This window comes from Sarcophilus harrisii, chromosome 1 (genome assembly GCF_902635505.1).
Source record: "Sarcophilus harrisii chromosome 1, mSarHar1.11, whole genome shotgun sequence".
In the NCBI taxonomy this organism is placed as follows: domain Eukaryota; kingdom Metazoa; phylum Chordata; class Mammalia; order Dasyuromorphia; family Dasyuridae; genus Sarcophilus; species Sarcophilus harrisii.
Genome location: NC_045426.1, coordinates 647854050 through 647870896, shown reverse-complemented (window position 1 = coordinate 647870896; position 16847 = coordinate 647854050). Strand labels below are relative to the sequence as shown.

The window sequence follows — 16847 nt, the reverse complement described above, 5'->3', positions numbered from 1 at the left end:
GATTCACAAGTCCACAATCCCACTCTCTCAGAGGAGGAGTCAACCTTTGGGTTCACACCTTTAAGAGATCATATATAAGAACTTTTAGAGCAGAGGTCCTCAAACTATGGCCCATGGGCCAGATGTGGCAGCTGAGGACGATTATTCCCCTCACTCAGGGCTATGAAGTTTCTTTATTTAAAGGGCCACAAAACAAAGTTTTTGTTTTTATTATAGTCGGGCCCTCCAACAGTCTGAGGGACAGTGAACTGGCCCCCTATTTAAAAAGTTTGAGGACTCCTGTCTTAAGAGTTTCAGTCAGTCAGTCAGTTCCGGAGATTGACAAACTAGAAACTGCAGTCGGGCAGAAGGAAGGATTTGGAGGAGTAGAACCAAGATTCAGAGGGAGCTGGAAGCGACAAAGGACAAGCTACAAGAGCTCTTGGACTCAAAGAGGGAGATAGGCCTCTAAGAAAACTAACCGGGTTATTTTGGAAGAGACAATAAAAGACTGTACTTAAATCCCAGGATGCATTTGAGGTGATTATTGACCTGAACCGAAACTAAGGCTGTCTCCAGAAAACCTCCCCAAGAAACCTGCTCTCCCAGAGAACCATCATATATTTTATAAAAAAAGAAGAGAACACCACAAGTTCTCACTTTGTATATGTTTCCATTATACAAATTTGACTCCCAGGGAGGATTCCACTCTGGGCCAGCCTAACTTCCTGGCAGGGAGTGCCAGTAGCAACCACTCCCATAGTCATACTCCAGGGGTCCTCAGGTCCAGGCACTGAAGCCATTCCAGTTGCTGGGATGCAGAGGCCCATGGAGGGAGGGGGGAATCTAGGGAATGGTACCATTTACCTTAAGTGAAAACTAGCTGTATTTTGTCATATAGGCACAGATATGCGTTTTCATCTATAGAGTATATAAATCCTTATTTTGCTTGTCTTTGTGTCCCTGATGGTTGGCATGCAGTCTGGCAGGTAGCAGATGCTTAATAAGTACTTTTTGTTTGATGGTAAGTGGGTATTTCTAACTTTTACATCAAGGGAAGTTATGGTGTGAATGTATGTACTTGAGTATATATCATATGGAAGGAGAATTATACTACAAAACGGAACCATCCAAAACCTCCCCTAACTTGTGACTTACCATAGTTAAACCCAGGAACAAGACTCTGATCTCCCTTTAGAGTCCTCCTTCCCAATTTCCCTTTGGGATTTTCAAAATCCAGAAATAGCTTGGGAAGCCTGGCACATCATACCAATTGCCAACTGCACCACAGAACAAAACTACAGCACGGGAGTCCCACAGGCCTACAAGTAAAAACTAACGTTACCAAATTACAAAATGAAAGAGAACCATCTAAAGAGGTATATCGATAAGAAGCAATCAGTTTTCATGGTAAGACAGACCTAACTACCACTGTTTTTCACTGCATCTTTAATATCCTCTGCTGGAGTTTCTAATTATAATGAAAAAAGTGATGGTACTTAAAAATGGAGACATATGATGAGTCCTGGGAAAAATAAGGAAAAACCTATAGAAACAGGGTCAGGATAGTTATTAGCACTTTCAAAGAGAGTTATCTCAAAAAGCAAAAAATGAAAAATAAGGGTGCACTCGAAGGGGTCAAGTTCTTTAGTTTAATACAGAGGTCAGAATTCTGGAAGAACCTCAGACATCATGTAGTATATAATGCCTTCATTTGTTGAAATCCCGAGAAGCTAAACAGCTTGCCCGAGATCATAAACAAATTAATGAAATTAATGGAAGAGCCATTAGGCTTTTGGTTCAACATAAAAGTTGAGAGCAAAGGATTTCTGCGTAGCTTGTCTGGAACAAAAGTTTCATTCTTTGCCGTCCCTTGGCCTGGGATATTTTCTCCATCCTCTATTTCTGCCACCTGAATTCCTTCAAGACTCAGTTCAAATCTTACCTCCTGCAAAAGGCACTTCCCAATCTCTGGCTCCACCTAATGCTTAACTATCACTTCCATTTGTCATTATTTCCATTAACCATTAGAAAGAGATTATTTCTACTTACACCTCATATATCTTGTTTTTACAGTCATTCGCAAGTTATCTCTCCCCCTCAAACTCCTTGAAAACATGTCTTTGTCTTTGATTGTATTCTTTAACATTTAGCAGAGTGTTATTAACACAGCAGGTATTAATGCTTCTTGACTGGGTGAATGAATATCAGCTCAACATAACCTGTGACAGTTGGTCAGTAAGTAGTATTGGGCACTGGGTTAAGGGCTGAGATACAGAGAAAGACAAGAATAATTCAAAATCTAATGGAGGTGACAACATGCCAATGACTGGGCATAAACAAGACACATATATAGGATAAGCTGGGCAAAAATCAATAGACAAGTAAGAATTATGGAAAGCTTTTTAGAGAAGGTAGGATTTTAGTTGGAACCTGAAGGAAGTCAAGAGGAGACAGGAGACCGAGATGGAGAAAAGAGTTCCAAGCATGGGTAGAAAACTTAGAAAGATGGTTAGGGGCCAGATTATGTAAAGCTTTAAAAGCTAAACAATGAGTTAAGTATTTGTTCCTAAAAGTAAGGCTTCAAAAGAGTTTGGGGGTAGGGTGGAGGTAAGAGGTTTAGATCCGCACCAGCAGGGTTATGAAGTAGTGCCCTCCTGAGGTGCAACAGCGTTTGGGCAGCCCAGGTGGCAGTGTCAGTGAACAGAAGCTGGTAGAAACAGACTGGCTTTAGGGGGCGAGGTATAAGGTGGCAACCGGGTCACATCTAAGAGACTAGGGGGATGGGAAGAGCCTTACGGACAATGGGAAGATTAAGATGAGAGGGAGGTTTGGGAGCTGGAGAGGAAGTGTCTGTGTGTGACCCCTTCCTTTACTGCCGCAGCAGCCGGTTTCCTCCAAACTGACAGGCAGGAAAGGCAGGAGCACCTGGAGTGTACCTACGGAAAAGCAAAGCAACTAGACTTACCTGGTGGATCAAACCCTACCAATTTCATTTAAGGAGGAAAAAAGATGTGAGAGAGAGAGGAGAGGAAAAAAGTTTATTTGGCTAAAGCTCCCTCCCTTCATCACCGAGCAGGAAGACGCCGGCCTTAGGCTGCGGGCCTTCAGCCCGCGGCTCCCTCGGGGGAGGCCTCGCTCAGCATCAGCCTGTCCTTTTTCTCCTTCTGCAAGACGTGCTCCTCCCACAGGGCCTGGTCCACCTGGTCCTCCGTGAGGACCACCGGCAGGTACTTCTCGTCAAAGAGCCGCTCATTTGCCTCGGAGCGCAGCTGGTGCTCGGCCAGCGTGCGCAGGTGCGGGGGCAGGTGGCGGAACTCGTCGTCGTTGATGTCGAAGTCGCGCATCTTGGCGGTCAGCACCCACCAGCGGCCCAGGAAGCCCACGTCCAGCACGCGACCTGGGAAGTCGGCCCAGCGCGGCTGCAAGTGGCGGCAGCGCGCCTGGTAGAGACTAGCCTCGGGGTCGTAGGGAGCCTCATAGAGCAGTGAGCACAGGCCCAGGTTGAGGTGCCGCAGCCGGCCCCGGCCCCGCAGCCACAGCAGCCGCTGCACATGCGCCTCCGAGCCGGGGTTGCGGGTGCCGGGCGCCAGAAGCAGCAGGGTCCCGGATGCGTCCAGCAGCGCTTCCTCAAAGGACGCTTCCTCCGGAGTCTGGAGGGCGCAGGCAGCCGCGCCACCCAGCAGCCCCGCGTACAGCGCCGCCCGCACGGGCCGCTCCCGCGCCGCCGCCGCCGCGTCCGTGCACGCCTCAGCGTAGTCGTGCAGTAGCCCGCGGACCCAGATGCCTGCGGGACAAGAGGTGGCATGAGCACCGGGAATGGCAGGTTCGTCCTTCAGCCTCGGACTCCCCCCCCCCTCCCCGCCCCCCCGGGCCCGGCCGCTACTCACCTAGCCGCTCCCATACACCCCGCTTGGCTACCGCCCTGGTGGAGGCCGCTCCCTCTCCTCCTTCCACGGCGGCGGCGGCGGCAGCGCCGCTAGAGTAGACTCTCCTCCACAGCCCGGCGGTCCCCATCATCTTCCTGCTTTGTACTACCCCGACGGCCCGGAAGGAAACATTCTCCTCACCCTCACACTGTAGCGTCGCTTCTTTTGAGCGAAGGCGCTGCCGGAAATGGTTCCCCACCGGAAGGGAATAAGTGAAGCGCTCACCTCAATATGGGTATGGCGAAAGGTGACAGGAGTGTTAGCGTCTGGCCACTGGGCTATACCATCTGGACGACCACAAGGTGCGGAAGAGGGCGGGCAGGCCAAGAAGTAAGCCTGTTCTCCCCTCCTTCGGATTAAGTGGGTCCGACCCGGATCTAGGTGGCGCAGGCGCAGAGGCGGCGTTCCACGCAGCTGGTCAACAGCTGGAGAGATGGACCAGTGAGCCGCCTCCTGCAGCTTTAGCCCCGGGAAGGAGGGTTTCCTCTGCCTGACCCCACGCTGTCTCCGCAGGGCCGGAGATGTGGTGAGAGCTGGCCATGGCTGCGCCCCAAGAACTCACCTTCCATGGTGAGTGAAGAAACTACTCCCTTCTCACCAGTACTGGGGCCCCGGGGCCCCCACCTCTAGCTCCCATACTCGGGACTCCGACTTCTCTACCTGAACCTCCCCAGAAACTCCAGAGCCCCGCACCTCCCCGTGCTCCTACCTCCCCACAAGGACCTTTTCACTTTGTTCAATCCCCAGAGCCCATGACTCCAAACTCCCTCTTGGGACCCAAACTTCCTGTACTATTAGTATAATAGTTAACCTATAACCAGAACCTCGTCTATGTCAGCTTCCTTGCTAAGCTCTTTAAAATTGTTCCATTTGATTCTCACAACCGTGGGAGGTAGGTGCTATTAATACCCCTATTTTACAGATGAGGAAACTGAGGCAGGGGTTATAAGTGACTTGCCCAGGGTGACAGAGCTAGTGTCTGAGGCTGAATTTGAACTCGGGTCTTCTTGACTCGAGTCTCAGCGCTTCATCCACATTGCCAGCTAGACGATGCTCATGTTCTGCATGGACCTTCCCCCCTAGCACTGTCTGACAGGCTTCACTTTTATCCCCCCAACTCCCCTGGTTGCTAGGGCTGAATGCAGGGGAGAGGGAGGCAAACTGACAATCCAAAGGGAAGGGATTAATGGATGGCTGGGGCAGGGAGTGTGTGTGTGTGGGGGTCTACTAATGCCCGGCTCTTGAGTTTGGAGTGTGTGTGGGGGATGGCTGGTCACATCTACAGAATTTGAAGTGGCTACTGACCAGCTGGCCGAGACACCTGGGGCTGCTGCCATCTCCAGCCTGGAGGAATTGCAGGGCCATGTGAGCCTAGCTGTGGACAAGGAGGACCAAGAAGATGGAGAATTAGTAGAGAATGATCAGACTCAGGTAAGCTTGGACCCTCCAAACTACCTCTCACCCTGCTGGGAGTCTACAGGGAACAAACATGCCTTGGACCATTTCTCTTACAGCTGCTTGGGGGTGAGAAACAATCTCCAAAGTTCTGGACTTTCAGCTACCACCAGTCTTTCTTTGATGTAGACACATATCAGGTGAGGGTCCAGGCTAATTTTGACTTAAGGTGGGAAGCTGTAAGCCCCCCACTTATAGGCCTTGGGAGAGCCTTAGTTCTGGCTAAGCCTCTTGGTATTTGTGCACTTGCCTTAAGGGGCCGTCTTTTCCTGATCCACAAAGCTGAAAGTGAGCTTTCCTTCCTACTCCCTCCCCTTCCCCATTTTCTTTTTCTTGATGTTATCATGATATACAAATAGTATATCCAGATCCCCTCTGGTGAAACTAGGTGAAGTAGGGAGTTTGGTGTTTGGTTGAGTACTCCCCTTTCCATCCTAGGTGCTGGAAAGGATTAAAAGTTCACTGTTGCCAGCACCTAGGCAGAACTTTGTGAAACACTGTCTTCGGCATCATCCAGACCTATATGGTAAGGGTAGGTTTTTATTTTGCTAGCCGAGTCCGAGAGAAAATTGGGGGCAAGATGGAGTTCTGTAGGGCAAGAGGGCAATATAGTTCTCAGGGATCTGATCAACATCTTGCACTTTCTTTCCACTCCTTTCCTAGGGCCTTTCTGGATATGTGCTACCCTGGCCTTCACATTGGCTGTGAGTAGCAATCTGTCCACCCTGCTGCAGAGCTGGAGTCAGTCTTCCTTTTCTTATAGCCCCCAGTTTCATAAAGGTGAGCAATCCTTGAGGATTCCTATCAAGGTGGGAGCAGACTCTGGGCCTGTCCTGCACACACACGCAGAAGAATGAGCTGTGCAGGACACTAGAGAGCTTCTTGGCACTAGGCAGCTAAAGTTTGTGCTTTCTCTCCCAGTTACTGTTGCAGGGATCACCATTTACTGCTATGCGTGGCTGGTACCAGCAGCACTATGGGGCTTCCTGCAGTGGCGCAAGGGGGTCAGAGAACGTGTTGGCTGCTATACCTTTCTGGAGACTGTGTGTGTCTATGGATATTCCCTCTTCATCTACATCCCCACTGTGGTGAGGAAAGCTTGGGAGCTAGGTTGGGCTGAGGTAGTGAATACTGACAGAAATCTGCAGCCTCCCCCTCTCTATCTCTCAGGTCTTATGGCTCATCCCCATCTCAGGCCTTCAGTGGTTTTTTGGGGTCTTGGCTGTGTCCCTTTCGGGGGCTGTGCTCTTGCTCACCTTCTGGCCTCTTGTCCGTTCAGACACCAAGGTAGTATCGGCAGTGCTGCTTACAGTCATGGTTGCCCTCCATGCCCTCCTGGCCATCGGCTGCAAGGTAGTATCAGCTGTCCAGGGTATAGAGGAATGGGCAAGCTGGGATGGCCTGTAGCCTCGACACTGACTCAAGACTTCTTGCTTTAGATATATTTTTTCCAGTCCCTGCCTTCAAGGTCCGTTCCTGTGACCCAAGCCCCACTGCACCAGGCCACAGCACCTGGCTCCTCTAGGACTTCTGCAGCCTCCTAAAGGAATAGAGGTAAGCAGAATAGCGGGGATATGAGGAGAGTAGTAGTCCCCAAAGCCACCCCTCCCCGGGGGAGGGACGGCAAGCTTCACAAGTGGCTTTCCTTGAGAGATTGGTTTCTTACCCCATTTAATAGGGAATCTTTGCTCAAAGAGCAAAAGGTTTGTAGAAACATAATTTGGGATCCTTTCACTTAGTTTCTACTTTTTTTTTTTCTTAAGCACCTGGGGGAAGCTGACAGACCGATACCATTAGTCATCCTGGGGGAGAAAGAAAACACCAGAACAGGGTCTCCCTGCCAAGTGGTCATCAGGTGATCTCCACTGATGGAAGGAACCATCCGGTGCTGAGTCATTGTGTTCATTCTGCTGGTTTGAAGACATTTCTTACAAATCAAAAAGTTTATTTTTTATGCAAAGGTGATTTAAAGAGACTATATAAACATGGAACTTCTCCTCACCTGTGTATGAGGTTTCTAGTCCTTCAGAGGGCCTACTGGAATTATGGGCATACTGGGCACCTCCATTTGTGAGAAACCAGTGGACAGAAAAGCTACTAGGGTAAAATTGATTTATTCTCTTACATACTGAAATGGGGCAGAAGGGAGGGAGCAGTCAGTGAGTTTGCAGGCCCTCCTGCTTCAGGGGGCTCCATTCTGTCCTATTAGTGGGGGCTAAGCACCTGGGCAGGCTAGAGTTGAAGAAAACTGCCTGTGATACAACACTTGTTTCTGTTTTTATTTCCCAAGAAGGAATCCCTGCAAGGTCCCTTCCCAGGCACCCATGGGAGGGACAAAAATGACACACTTTTAGGATTGGAGGCTATGCTAAGATACAGGGAATACACAGGCCTAATGAGAACTACAAAGAAAAACAGGGTCTTTCATAAGAAATCTAGATTGTTTCTGCCAGTACTGACTTAATATACCCCCACCCCCCCCACCCCTAACCCAGAATGGGTAGTACTGGCCAAAGCCTCAGTCCCCTCCTGTTCTCTTAGGGAGGGAGGGATAGAGAGGGAGGGAAGAACAATTGTCTAAGGTCTTCTGGGGTCACAGGTGACAGGAGAGCAGCAAGATGTGATGGTTCACTCAGAGCTGGGAGGGGAGAAGGAAAAGGCTGCTTCTGACAGCCACGGGCTGGTGTGTACATTCAAGTGTGAGGTGAACCCTTTGGTGCTGGGGTCACAGACTTCCCCAGAGAAGCAAGGCTATCTGGGCCTGGGGCCACAGCTTGCCCAATCGAGTGCAGAGGCCTTTGTCGGACTGGGCACATTGCTAGCCAGCCATGCCAGAAGCAGGGGCTTTCTTGCTACCCCTGGCCCTTATCCCCCACCCCTTTCCCCATGATCTTCGGAGTCCATCAGCAGGGGCAGCTGGCTCATGCTTGGGCCAGGCCAGCCTGGCCTCTGGAGTCTGTGGATTGACACTGGTTATTTTTGTAAAAAAATAAAATTAAAAAAAGCAGCATGTCACACGCTGATCCTGTCCAAGGACCCAGAGATGCAGGAGGAACCCCACCTGCTACCCCCCTACAGCCCCACCTTTGCCCTCCCCCTCATCCAAAGGGGGGGAGCTGCCTGGGGAGACACTGTAAGGCTAGAGGGGCAGTTTTACTAGTCCCTGCAGCTGGTCACATGGTTGATCTCTGACTAAAGGGAAAAAGGCAAAGGTGATGAGACTTCTGGGGCTATGCCTCCCCCCAACCCTCAACACTCAGCACAGCCCCCCACAGGCCACTGGTCTGTGCCCCAAAGTCTGGCTCCCCACACACAGCTGTTATGGAAGATGCCAAACCAAGGGTAGATGGGGTAGGAAGGAGCAATGGCTCCGACTACATGATCTCTTGTAAAATTTGTAAAATACAGCGACGCTCGCTCGCCTGCTCACTCAGGGCCTCAGCCAGGGCCAAGACGCAGAGGTGTCAATATTTCATAAAAAAAGTGTACAAGTCCCCATGTCAAAGAAGGAGCTGACTGGGTGTTTGTTTCTATGGTACAAGGGTAAAAACTGCCCTATTAGGGCAGGGGTTAGGGAGAGGGCACAGTCCACCAAAGTGGGAGGAAGGGGAAATCTTCATTTGGTTTCCTGGTGTGGTCAGTTCAGATCAGAGGTGGACTTTTAGCTCCCATAATGCATTGTGTTGGTGGTGATGGACATAGGGGAGGCCATGGAGATGGCAGGGCCCCCCATGGTGAACTGGCTGTTGACTGGGTAGTGAGTGCTGGAGCCACCTCCACTCTGGCCACTGGAGGAGCCTGGAGAAGAGGGAAGACAAGACCCAGGTCATTCAAGGCCAGCGGGGTGCCCTCCACAGCTGTCCTCCTCCCCCACCCCTGGAAGCTGATCTCTCTCCTTGGCCTAGGTTTGGAGGCCATGTGGCTCAGAAACCCAGGAGGGGAGGGGCTGCAGGGCTTATCCCCGAGGCACTTCTCCATAACAGAACCCACCCCCACCTCTGAGCTTGGTGACATCCCCCCTCTCCCACCAGAGAGCAAAGGTTAAGGCTGGGGAAGAGAGAAGCAGAGGGAGAGGATGGGCTCAGGGGTCTGCCCAAGAAGACAAGAGCTCAAGCATCAGCCAGTCGAGGCCCTGGGGGTGGGAGGGGAGGCGGGACACACACACACTCCCTGCCTGCCTGGGCACTGCCACATTACCTTGGACAATCCCTGTGCTCATAATGGAGCCCATCCGGGAGTGGGTGTGATTGACAATCCCAGTGTTGGCTGCGCAGGGAGAGGGAAGGAAAGGGAGAGGCCGTCAGCACCTTGGCTGGGGGCTCTGGTCAGGACTGTCTCAGCCAGCCCTGGGCATGGGGCCTCATTCCTGGCCTGAGAAAGTACCCCAAGGTGCCCAGCAGGGGGCCTAGGACTGAGTAGGGGCTCCGAGGGGACCGAGGGCTCCAGGCTGACAAAGGCTGGGTTGATCTTGGGGAGTCACACACACAAGGGTACACACTCAAAGACACCCCTCCTCACACTGCTCAGCGGCCTCTGGGAGGAGAATACAAAGAGACGGGCACAACACAGGAGACAGCAGAGCAAGAGAGCTGTAGACACCAGTGGGAAGGGCCCACGGAGGAAGGAGAGGCTGGCGACAGGCCCCACGTCCCATCCATTGCTTGGTAGGTGCCACTGGCTCCTTCCCAGAGAAAACGCCTGGTCCACCCTGCTTTTCTGACTGAGGCACCACCCCAAGGTGTGATCCACATGTCCCCTTGGTCAAATCCTTAGTCTCAGGGGGATTCCCCACCCCCAAGAGGGACACGCACCTAAAGGGATAAGGTTGTTGTGGCTGACACTGGCTCCACCAGTGATAACACTGCTCAGGTCGTAGGCCGTTGGCATCCCTGCAGAGACGAGGAGAAAATGTGTCAGTCTGTCTGGAAGAGACCGTCATAATAGCTTTTCCTAAGGCATCTGGCCCAAAGGCTAAGAACTCCCAGGAAGTCTGGTTCTCATTAACCCTGAAAAAGGCTCTTGGGAGTCTATCCATGCCTCCTCACCCACATTCTACTGTCTGTCTATCTCTCTCTCCCTCCTTCCCTCTCTCAGCATAGACACAAGTGTGCATTCTTTAAAAATGGTATGAACCCCTTGAGGGGGTTCCAGCTCAGTAAAGGACTGGAGCTAGAGACAGGAGGAAATGGGAAAGCTTTACCAGCCACGGCCATCCCGCTGCTCAGATTGTAGGCGCCACCTGTGTTCCACATGTTCTCAGACGGAGATGTGTAGTGAGAGCCAGGTGGAGGAGACGGCGTCGTACCTGTATATCTGGCAGAAAAATGAGCAGTTACACAAGCTCCTTCTTGGGGCTCTGAACAGTTGAGGAGGTCAGCAGAGCAGACCAGGTCACTGTCCCCCTAACTCCCAAGTAGCTCACAGGTGTGTCCTGAGAAGGGACTGGGTATTGCATAAAAGTGAGGGATAAAAAATTGGTAAGATCAGGGACTAGAGGTTCTATGCCTCTGCAAAAGGGAATAGGAAGGAGTTAACTGTTTGGGGCTAGGAGGATAATCAGGATGGAATCTCTGAAGAGGACTGATTGAAGGAATTAATAACATTTAGCTTAGGGGTTAATGTATAGAAGATAAGACAAATAAGTTATAGAGGCAATATGAACTCGGCAAAAGAGCAACTTGTGAATGGTTTGAGCTCTCTGATGAGCAGGCAGGATGCTTGCGGGAAGGAGGTACTGTGAACCCTCCTTGGTTCCAGGTCCTCAAGCAGAGGCCAGATGACCACCAATTGGGAATGCTGGGGAGGAAGGGATAACAGCTCCAGTGCAAGTACACCAAGATGGCTTCTTGGGACCCTCCTGGCTCAGAGATCTGATGAGGTTCTTTGCATTCACAGCAAGAGAGCCAAGGTCTCTAAACCGACCTACCTAAAGAAAGGGTTTTTCAGGTCCAGGAGGTTACTGGATTTGGAACCCGTCTGATCCACCTGGGCCACAATACTGATGTCGTAGCTCTGTCTGCAAAAAGAAGGGACAGCAGGTTCAGAGGCTCAGTCTTGGCTTCCTAAAACTGGGAAGCTTAAGGCTAAACTGCTCTTCCTTCTGGCCATCTTCCAGGATACCACAACTCATAGCATGCAGGATTTCTAGAGAAGGAAAACCTATACATGTCGCATTCTAGAATTCCTCCCAGGCATTTAAAGAATCTTTCTTCCAGGGATTGTGAATCTACACAGAGGCCATGATCTAGGGGAGCAGAGGGATGGCTGAGGGGGTAAGTGGGTTCTGGAAGTAGTAAAGCCTCAGGTGAGTCCCACTAGACAAGCCAATCCTCTGACAAGTCTGCCCTAGTGAAAATATAAAAGCCCTAGAAAGCCTAGGGTTAACAGCACTTGGGCAGCTTTTTCCCTTTGAGAAGGCTCAAGTGGGGAAGGGAATGATTTTCTAAATAACTCTCTTCCTTTCTATACAAAGCTGCTGGACAGCAGGACAAGTCTGAGAATAGGCTCTGGCTGGTCCAGAGGAAGGCAGGTTAAACCAAAGATGTTAAACTGATTTATTATTAGGAGAATCTGTTATTAGGAGACTCACACTTCACCAACACATGGAAGAAATGATGCCAATAATAATTTATTAGCCTCATTAAAAACTAATAGTTAGCACTTCTTATAGCACTTTAAAGGTAGCAAAGAGCTTTACATGTTATCCCACTGGATCCTCATGCCCATAAGCTAAATTCTGTTATCACTCCCATTTCATATGAAAAAACTTTAGCCAAGAGGAGCAAAAGTAACTGTCCCACGGATGCCTAAGTCCAGAAGGCCTGAGGCAGGATTCAGACTTAGGGCTTCCTGACCCCAAGTCCAGGGCTCTTGCTAACTATAAGCTATCCCTGAGACAGTTAGGGGAAAATCAGAATTTTCCCAGAGCTACTCTTTCTGAGACCCAGGCAGGGCTCGTTTAGCCTAGCTTCCTCCCAGCATCAGCAGTTCCTTGAGAGTGCTGTGAGGAAGGCCAATAGTGTATGTCACTCTGGATTGGAGATAGGAATGGAAGGTGTGAACTGGCCCTGATGCTAGGGATTAAGACTCCCCATCACTTGGTTTAGAAATTGGAGAGGATTAACTGTTTAGGGACAAGACACTGGCAAGGAAGACTGCTCTTTGAGGAGGAGATGAAAAAGCTGGGAGTTCTTGGTCTAGATGAGAAGATCTGTGGGGATGTGTGCCACAGGTCACATGTGGAACGTCTGAAATTAGGGATGCCAATGAGAAAGGCATCATTTGTGGCTGACTGCCATGGCTTGGGAAGCATTTCTCACTCCTTCAAACAGCCTCCAGAGCAGACTCCCCTCCTCTCCCACAGATCCCACAGAGCCCACCTCTTGTTTGCGATGAGCAGACATGTCCCTGAGAGCGTGTCCCCGGCCTTTGCAAAGAGCGGCGACTGAAACAAACACCGAACTTGGTACCAGTGAGTCAGAGGCTCCGTGGGTGCTGTGGACAGCCACACTGTCATTCTGTTGGTGAGAAGGAGACAGGGGATGCTGAGGGCGGTGGGTACCACTCATTCCCCCAGATCCTGCACACTGTGTGCCTAAAGACTGAGGGACCATTAGTACATTTGAAGGAATGGAGAGAAACTCAAGTCTTCCATTTGTAAAACTGGAAAATCAGTCTATCAACTTGAATAGAAAACAAACAAAACAAACCTGCATCTTTATATTTTCACTAATGACTTACTAATTTACTATTTCTTTCAATGATGTTTTCAAAACATAATTCTGAGAAGTGACTGATGGGTTACTACATGAGACTGCCAAATGGACCATGTCACACAAAAGGTTAAGAAGGCCCAAGAGCTAAAGCAGCCCCTAACTCTCAGAGAGCCAGCCACCACCCCCTCTCTGAAAGCGCTGCTTCATCTCTCCAGAAGCTGAGTCACCATCATGTTTTGGCAAAGACAAACTGGGAATATGGCCAAGAGGGCCTGTGGGAACAGATGGTGAAAGGGCATCTCTTATAGCTGAGAGCCTCCTGATCAGCCAGGAGGCTCAGGAACGGAAGAGTCTGGGCTGGAATGAAATTCTCAGATGAACCGCCAAGGGCCATCTACTACCAGACGCCAGGCTGAGGAAGATGGAGAGAAATTTCTCAGCCTGAGACAATACTGGAGGAAGAACACAAAAGGAGCTGTCAGGCATCCTTCCAGTTGTCTTAGCCCCATATCTCTGAGCACACACAATCACACAAATGGGAGCACACACACTTAACAAGCAGCTATAGGCTCCAGGCACTAGGAAATTACTAAAGAGAACTCCACATTGGAGAATAAAAAGGCAGAAAAGGCAGGTCAGGGAACTGAGAAGTCTTGGTTTTCCCTTAAGAGTCCCCCCAACTATTTTCCCTGGGACTACAACAGCCTCCTCTGTGGTTTGTCTGAGGTTCAGGGGTGGCCAAAATGGGGGCAAAGGCACCCCAATTATGTATATACACAGAGACAAGATAACTGAAGGTGGACATGCAAAGGAACTCAGCAAACAGCAGGAAGTTGGAAATGGCATCTGTTCTATAAACCCCATACTCCCTCTGTTGGGAACCCCAATTCTTTGTACATTTCCCCCATCACTTACATTGAACCAATGAAGGCTACATCAAACCAGAAAGCCAAGCCATGGACAAGCCCTGAGTGCAGCATGTGGAACTTGAATGGGATTTCTATCCTGGAAAGCACAGTAAAATAAAGTTGTTAATACAGAGGCAAGGCTGGCAAGGGAAGGGGCAGATAAGCTCCAAGATCTCCACATGATGGTTACAGGGTAGAGGGATGGACAAGACAGCCTTGGCAGCAACCAAGGAGGTTTGTGTGGCCCTCAGAAGATGGCTTGGGCTAACTAACACCATCTCCTTTAACTAAATGTGCATTCCTAATGACTCTTAACCCAGTAAAGTGAAGAGCTACAAGTCTAGAATGCTGCATCTATTTCCCAGTTTTCCTCCAGTCCCAATTTCCCCTATGTCTCTGGAGATAGCAAAGAGAAGAAGCCAGGAGAAAATTAAAGTATTAGACACTGAAAAGGGATTAATTTTAGGCTAAAATTGTGCCTTAATCTATTGAGTAACTCTTGATGGGAATTAAGACAACTCCAGTAGCAATGTGAGAAGAGGACCCACCCTCTCCTGCTTTTCCAAGAAGTTGGAACAATGCTTTTCAAAGAAACTTGGTGTGGATAAAAGGTCTCAGGAGGACATACAAGGTCCCATCTGTTCTGCACAGGTACCACATGGGTTTCCAGCCTTGTGGCTCTAACTCACGTCTACTCCCTCCAGCCCGCAATCCAAAGGAGGCCAAAAGGAAATATTACCTGTGCAAATCGCCTTCTTTGGCTTCTAAGAAATTCACTGTATACTTTACAGACTTAGCCATTAAAATTCTGATATCAAATGTGTCCTAGGAGAAAGAGAGAACTTAGTTAACTGGGTTCTAGAAGACAAAAGAGAAGGCAGGATTAGGCTACTTAATGGAAGCACTGAAGGCCCAGCCATGTAAATGTGACCATAAAGTGGAGTTTTGGTGCCATGAGTTGCCATGAAAAATTCAGTCTGACAAGCCCTGATGAGAATCATGGCTACAGCAGGAAACCAATGAACGAAGCTTCCATGCAGACCTCCCGTTCCCCCAGTGCCCCAAAGGCTGGAGGGGTGCCAGGACACTCACCACAACCGGCTGTCTGAAATACTCATCTACTGCCGCTCCTCTAAGTGCCGACAAGTCAACTCCATGAAAAGACGGCTGATACCTAAAGAGAGAGGAAAGAGGCCCACCCCCACCAAGGAACAGCTGACCAACCTGTGTCCAGTGAGGACTTGGCCTGTCCTCTAGAAATCATGCTTCTAAGACTAAGTTTTTAACGGATCAGAGGATGGGATAATTTGAAAAGTGTTTGTCACATATACAGGAAAGAAGACATTATTATAGGCATCAAACTAGTAGAGGCCAATCCCAAGGATAATATTTTTCAGGTGGAGGGCAGAGCTTTTCCTGAGAGAAATAAAGAAGGCAGGCAGGATAGAAATAAGTGGGAATGGGAGGAATGAGATGGAAAAAGGAGAGCTGCTCTTTGCCAGCCTATACTAGCAGATGATAAAAACCTTCATTAGAGGTATAGTATTAAGGCACAAAGGCCCTTAGAGGTCACCTAATCCAACCCATCCACAGGGCCCAAGAGTCCAAAAATAAATAGTACCCTAGAAAGCAAGGCCAGCTCTGCATGGGAAACAGAAAACCACCATGTCCGAGAATCCCCAAAGTTTGAGTATAAGCTAGGCTAGACTTTCTTGCATGCATGCAGTTATCAAGCTCTGTGGCTCTGACCATGGCTTCAGGGAGCCATCAGGGCAAAGCTCACAGAGAAGGGAAAGAACTCACCAGAAATTGGCCTTGGTAAACTGTTCCATGTAGAGCTGCTCATCTGTGAATGGGGCGAGATGAACATCCCCAATGGTTGGAAACATATTTCCTGGGCATAGAATGGCAGGGGAGAGGAGGGAAGAAATGAGAGAGAGCAAAGTCTAACATTAGGAACATTAGGGCCATTAACTCCAGAAAGGTTCTTGATAATTGCCTAGGGAATGAAAGAACCTTAGGGTTTGCATTCCTTGGGTCAGAGCAAAGGAATCTTGATGGACAGTGTCAGCTGGACTTCCCTGAGCAGTATAGTCAGAACCAGAACCTCAATCATGTGGCCAGTATGAGAGAACAAGTTGCCCAAAATGGACAGTACCTAAGCAAGGTGGAGGAAGTGATTGGAAGTGCTATCAGTTACATGAGATGCACAGAAAACAGTAGATAAAGGCTAATAAAATTTTAGAATAAACACCCTTGGAGGAGAAGGGAACTAAGTTTACCATTATATGAAGATGCTATAGATAGCTTTCCATCTAGAGGGAAATCTGCCTTAAGAGAAAGGACTCTTTTTTTTTAGGAGGCAGTACCAAGGAAAAGATTCTCTTTAATCTGGGACACAATCTTTAATAGACCTGGCAATCCAAAAGAGAAGGCCTTCTCCTTCATTAGTCTCTGCCCACTCCCCATCTTGGGGCCCTGTTTTGTGTGCTTAGCAGTCAGAAACTGTGAGAGATGAGTTTTATTTCTATACAATATGAGTGACTCAACATTTGAAATACTATCATTATTAGAAAATGACTATGGAATAATTATATCATGGTAAAAAATAACACTTCCTTAGTGATCAATCTGAACTTCAAATGCTAATGTTTCATACCACCCAAGACAGAAACAGATGAAAGAAAGGACTACATGTTCCTAGAGTCCAGCCCTGGCCAATAAATTGAGCTGCCTCAAGACAGCAGCATCAACAAGCAAACCAGTAGCTACTGCTGTTTAGATGTGCCAATCTGCAAAGTTACCTTGGTCAGATCACTAACCCTAATGAAAACAGTAAGTTGCCCTTAAATTAGCCCTTC

The 16847-nt window shown here is 49.2% G+C and overlaps 3 protein-coding genes across 7 annotated transcripts in view; 1 reads left to right on the top strand and 2 right to left on the bottom strand.

Moving 5' to 3' along the window:
* Positions 1-2394: 2394 nt before the first annotated feature.
* Positions 2395-4123, bottom strand: TIMM29 (translocase of inner mitochondrial membrane 29). Its single transcript, XM_031947551.1, has 2 exons — positions 3870-4123; positions 2395-3766 (listed from the first exon to the last, which is right to left on the bottom strand). Exons 1-2 carry the CDS (start codon positions 3997-3999, stop codon positions 3087-3089), a joined length of 810 nt encoding a protein of 269 aa, XP_031803411.1. The 5' UTR covers positions 4000-4123; the 3' UTR covers positions 2395-3086.
* On the top strand, positions 3787-7364 carry YIPF2 (Yip1 domain family member 2). 4 transcript variants are annotated; one of them, XM_031947550.1, is made up of 10 exons: positions 3787-3805; positions 4422-4478; positions 5194-5339; positions 5423-5503; positions 5802-5889; positions 6027-6143; positions 6285-6451; positions 6534-6716; positions 6803-6917; positions 7127-7364. In XM_031947550.1, exons 2-9 carry the CDS (start codon positions 4448-4450, stop codon positions 6905-6907), a joined length of 918 nt encoding a protein of 305 aa, XP_031803410.1. In that variant the 5' UTR covers positions 3787-3805; positions 4422-4447; the 3' UTR covers positions 6908-6917; positions 7127-7364. The 4 variants fall into 4 exon arrangements, with proteins under 4 accessions (XP_031803410.1, XP_031803409.1, XP_012397351.1 ...); XM_031947549.1 differs by lacking the exon at positions 3787-3805 and adding an exon at positions 4119-4210; XM_012541897.3 differs by lacking the exon at positions 3787-3805 and adding an exon at positions 4137-4238.
* A 96-nt stretch (positions 7365-7460) lies between these two features.
* CARM1 (coactivator associated arginine methyltransferase 1) overlaps positions 7461-16847 on the bottom strand; it is a 51255-nt gene continuing 41868 nt past the window's right edge. The window contains exons 7-16 of one of the 2 annotated variants that reach the window (XM_031947547.1): positions 15790-15880; positions 15079-15160; positions 14726-14811; positions 13994-14083; positions 12743-12880; positions 11290-11379; positions 10564-10676; positions 10175-10252; positions 9561-9629; positions 7461-9161 (exon numbers count right to left, since the gene is read on the bottom strand). In XM_031947547.1, the coding sequence (XP_031803407.1) occupies positions 9025-9161; positions 9561-9629; positions 10175-10252; positions 10564-10676; positions 11290-11379; positions 12743-12880; positions 13994-14083; positions 14726-14811; positions 15079-15160; positions 15790-15880 (974 nt within the window). In that variant the 3' untranslated portion in view covers positions 7461-9024. The remainder of the gene's footprint in view (positions 9162-9560; positions 9630-10174; positions 10253-10563; positions 10677-11289; positions 11380-12742; positions 12881-13993; positions 14084-14725; positions 14812-15078; positions 15161-15789; positions 15881-16847) is intronic. The other variant, XM_031947548.1, reaches the window with a different exon arrangement.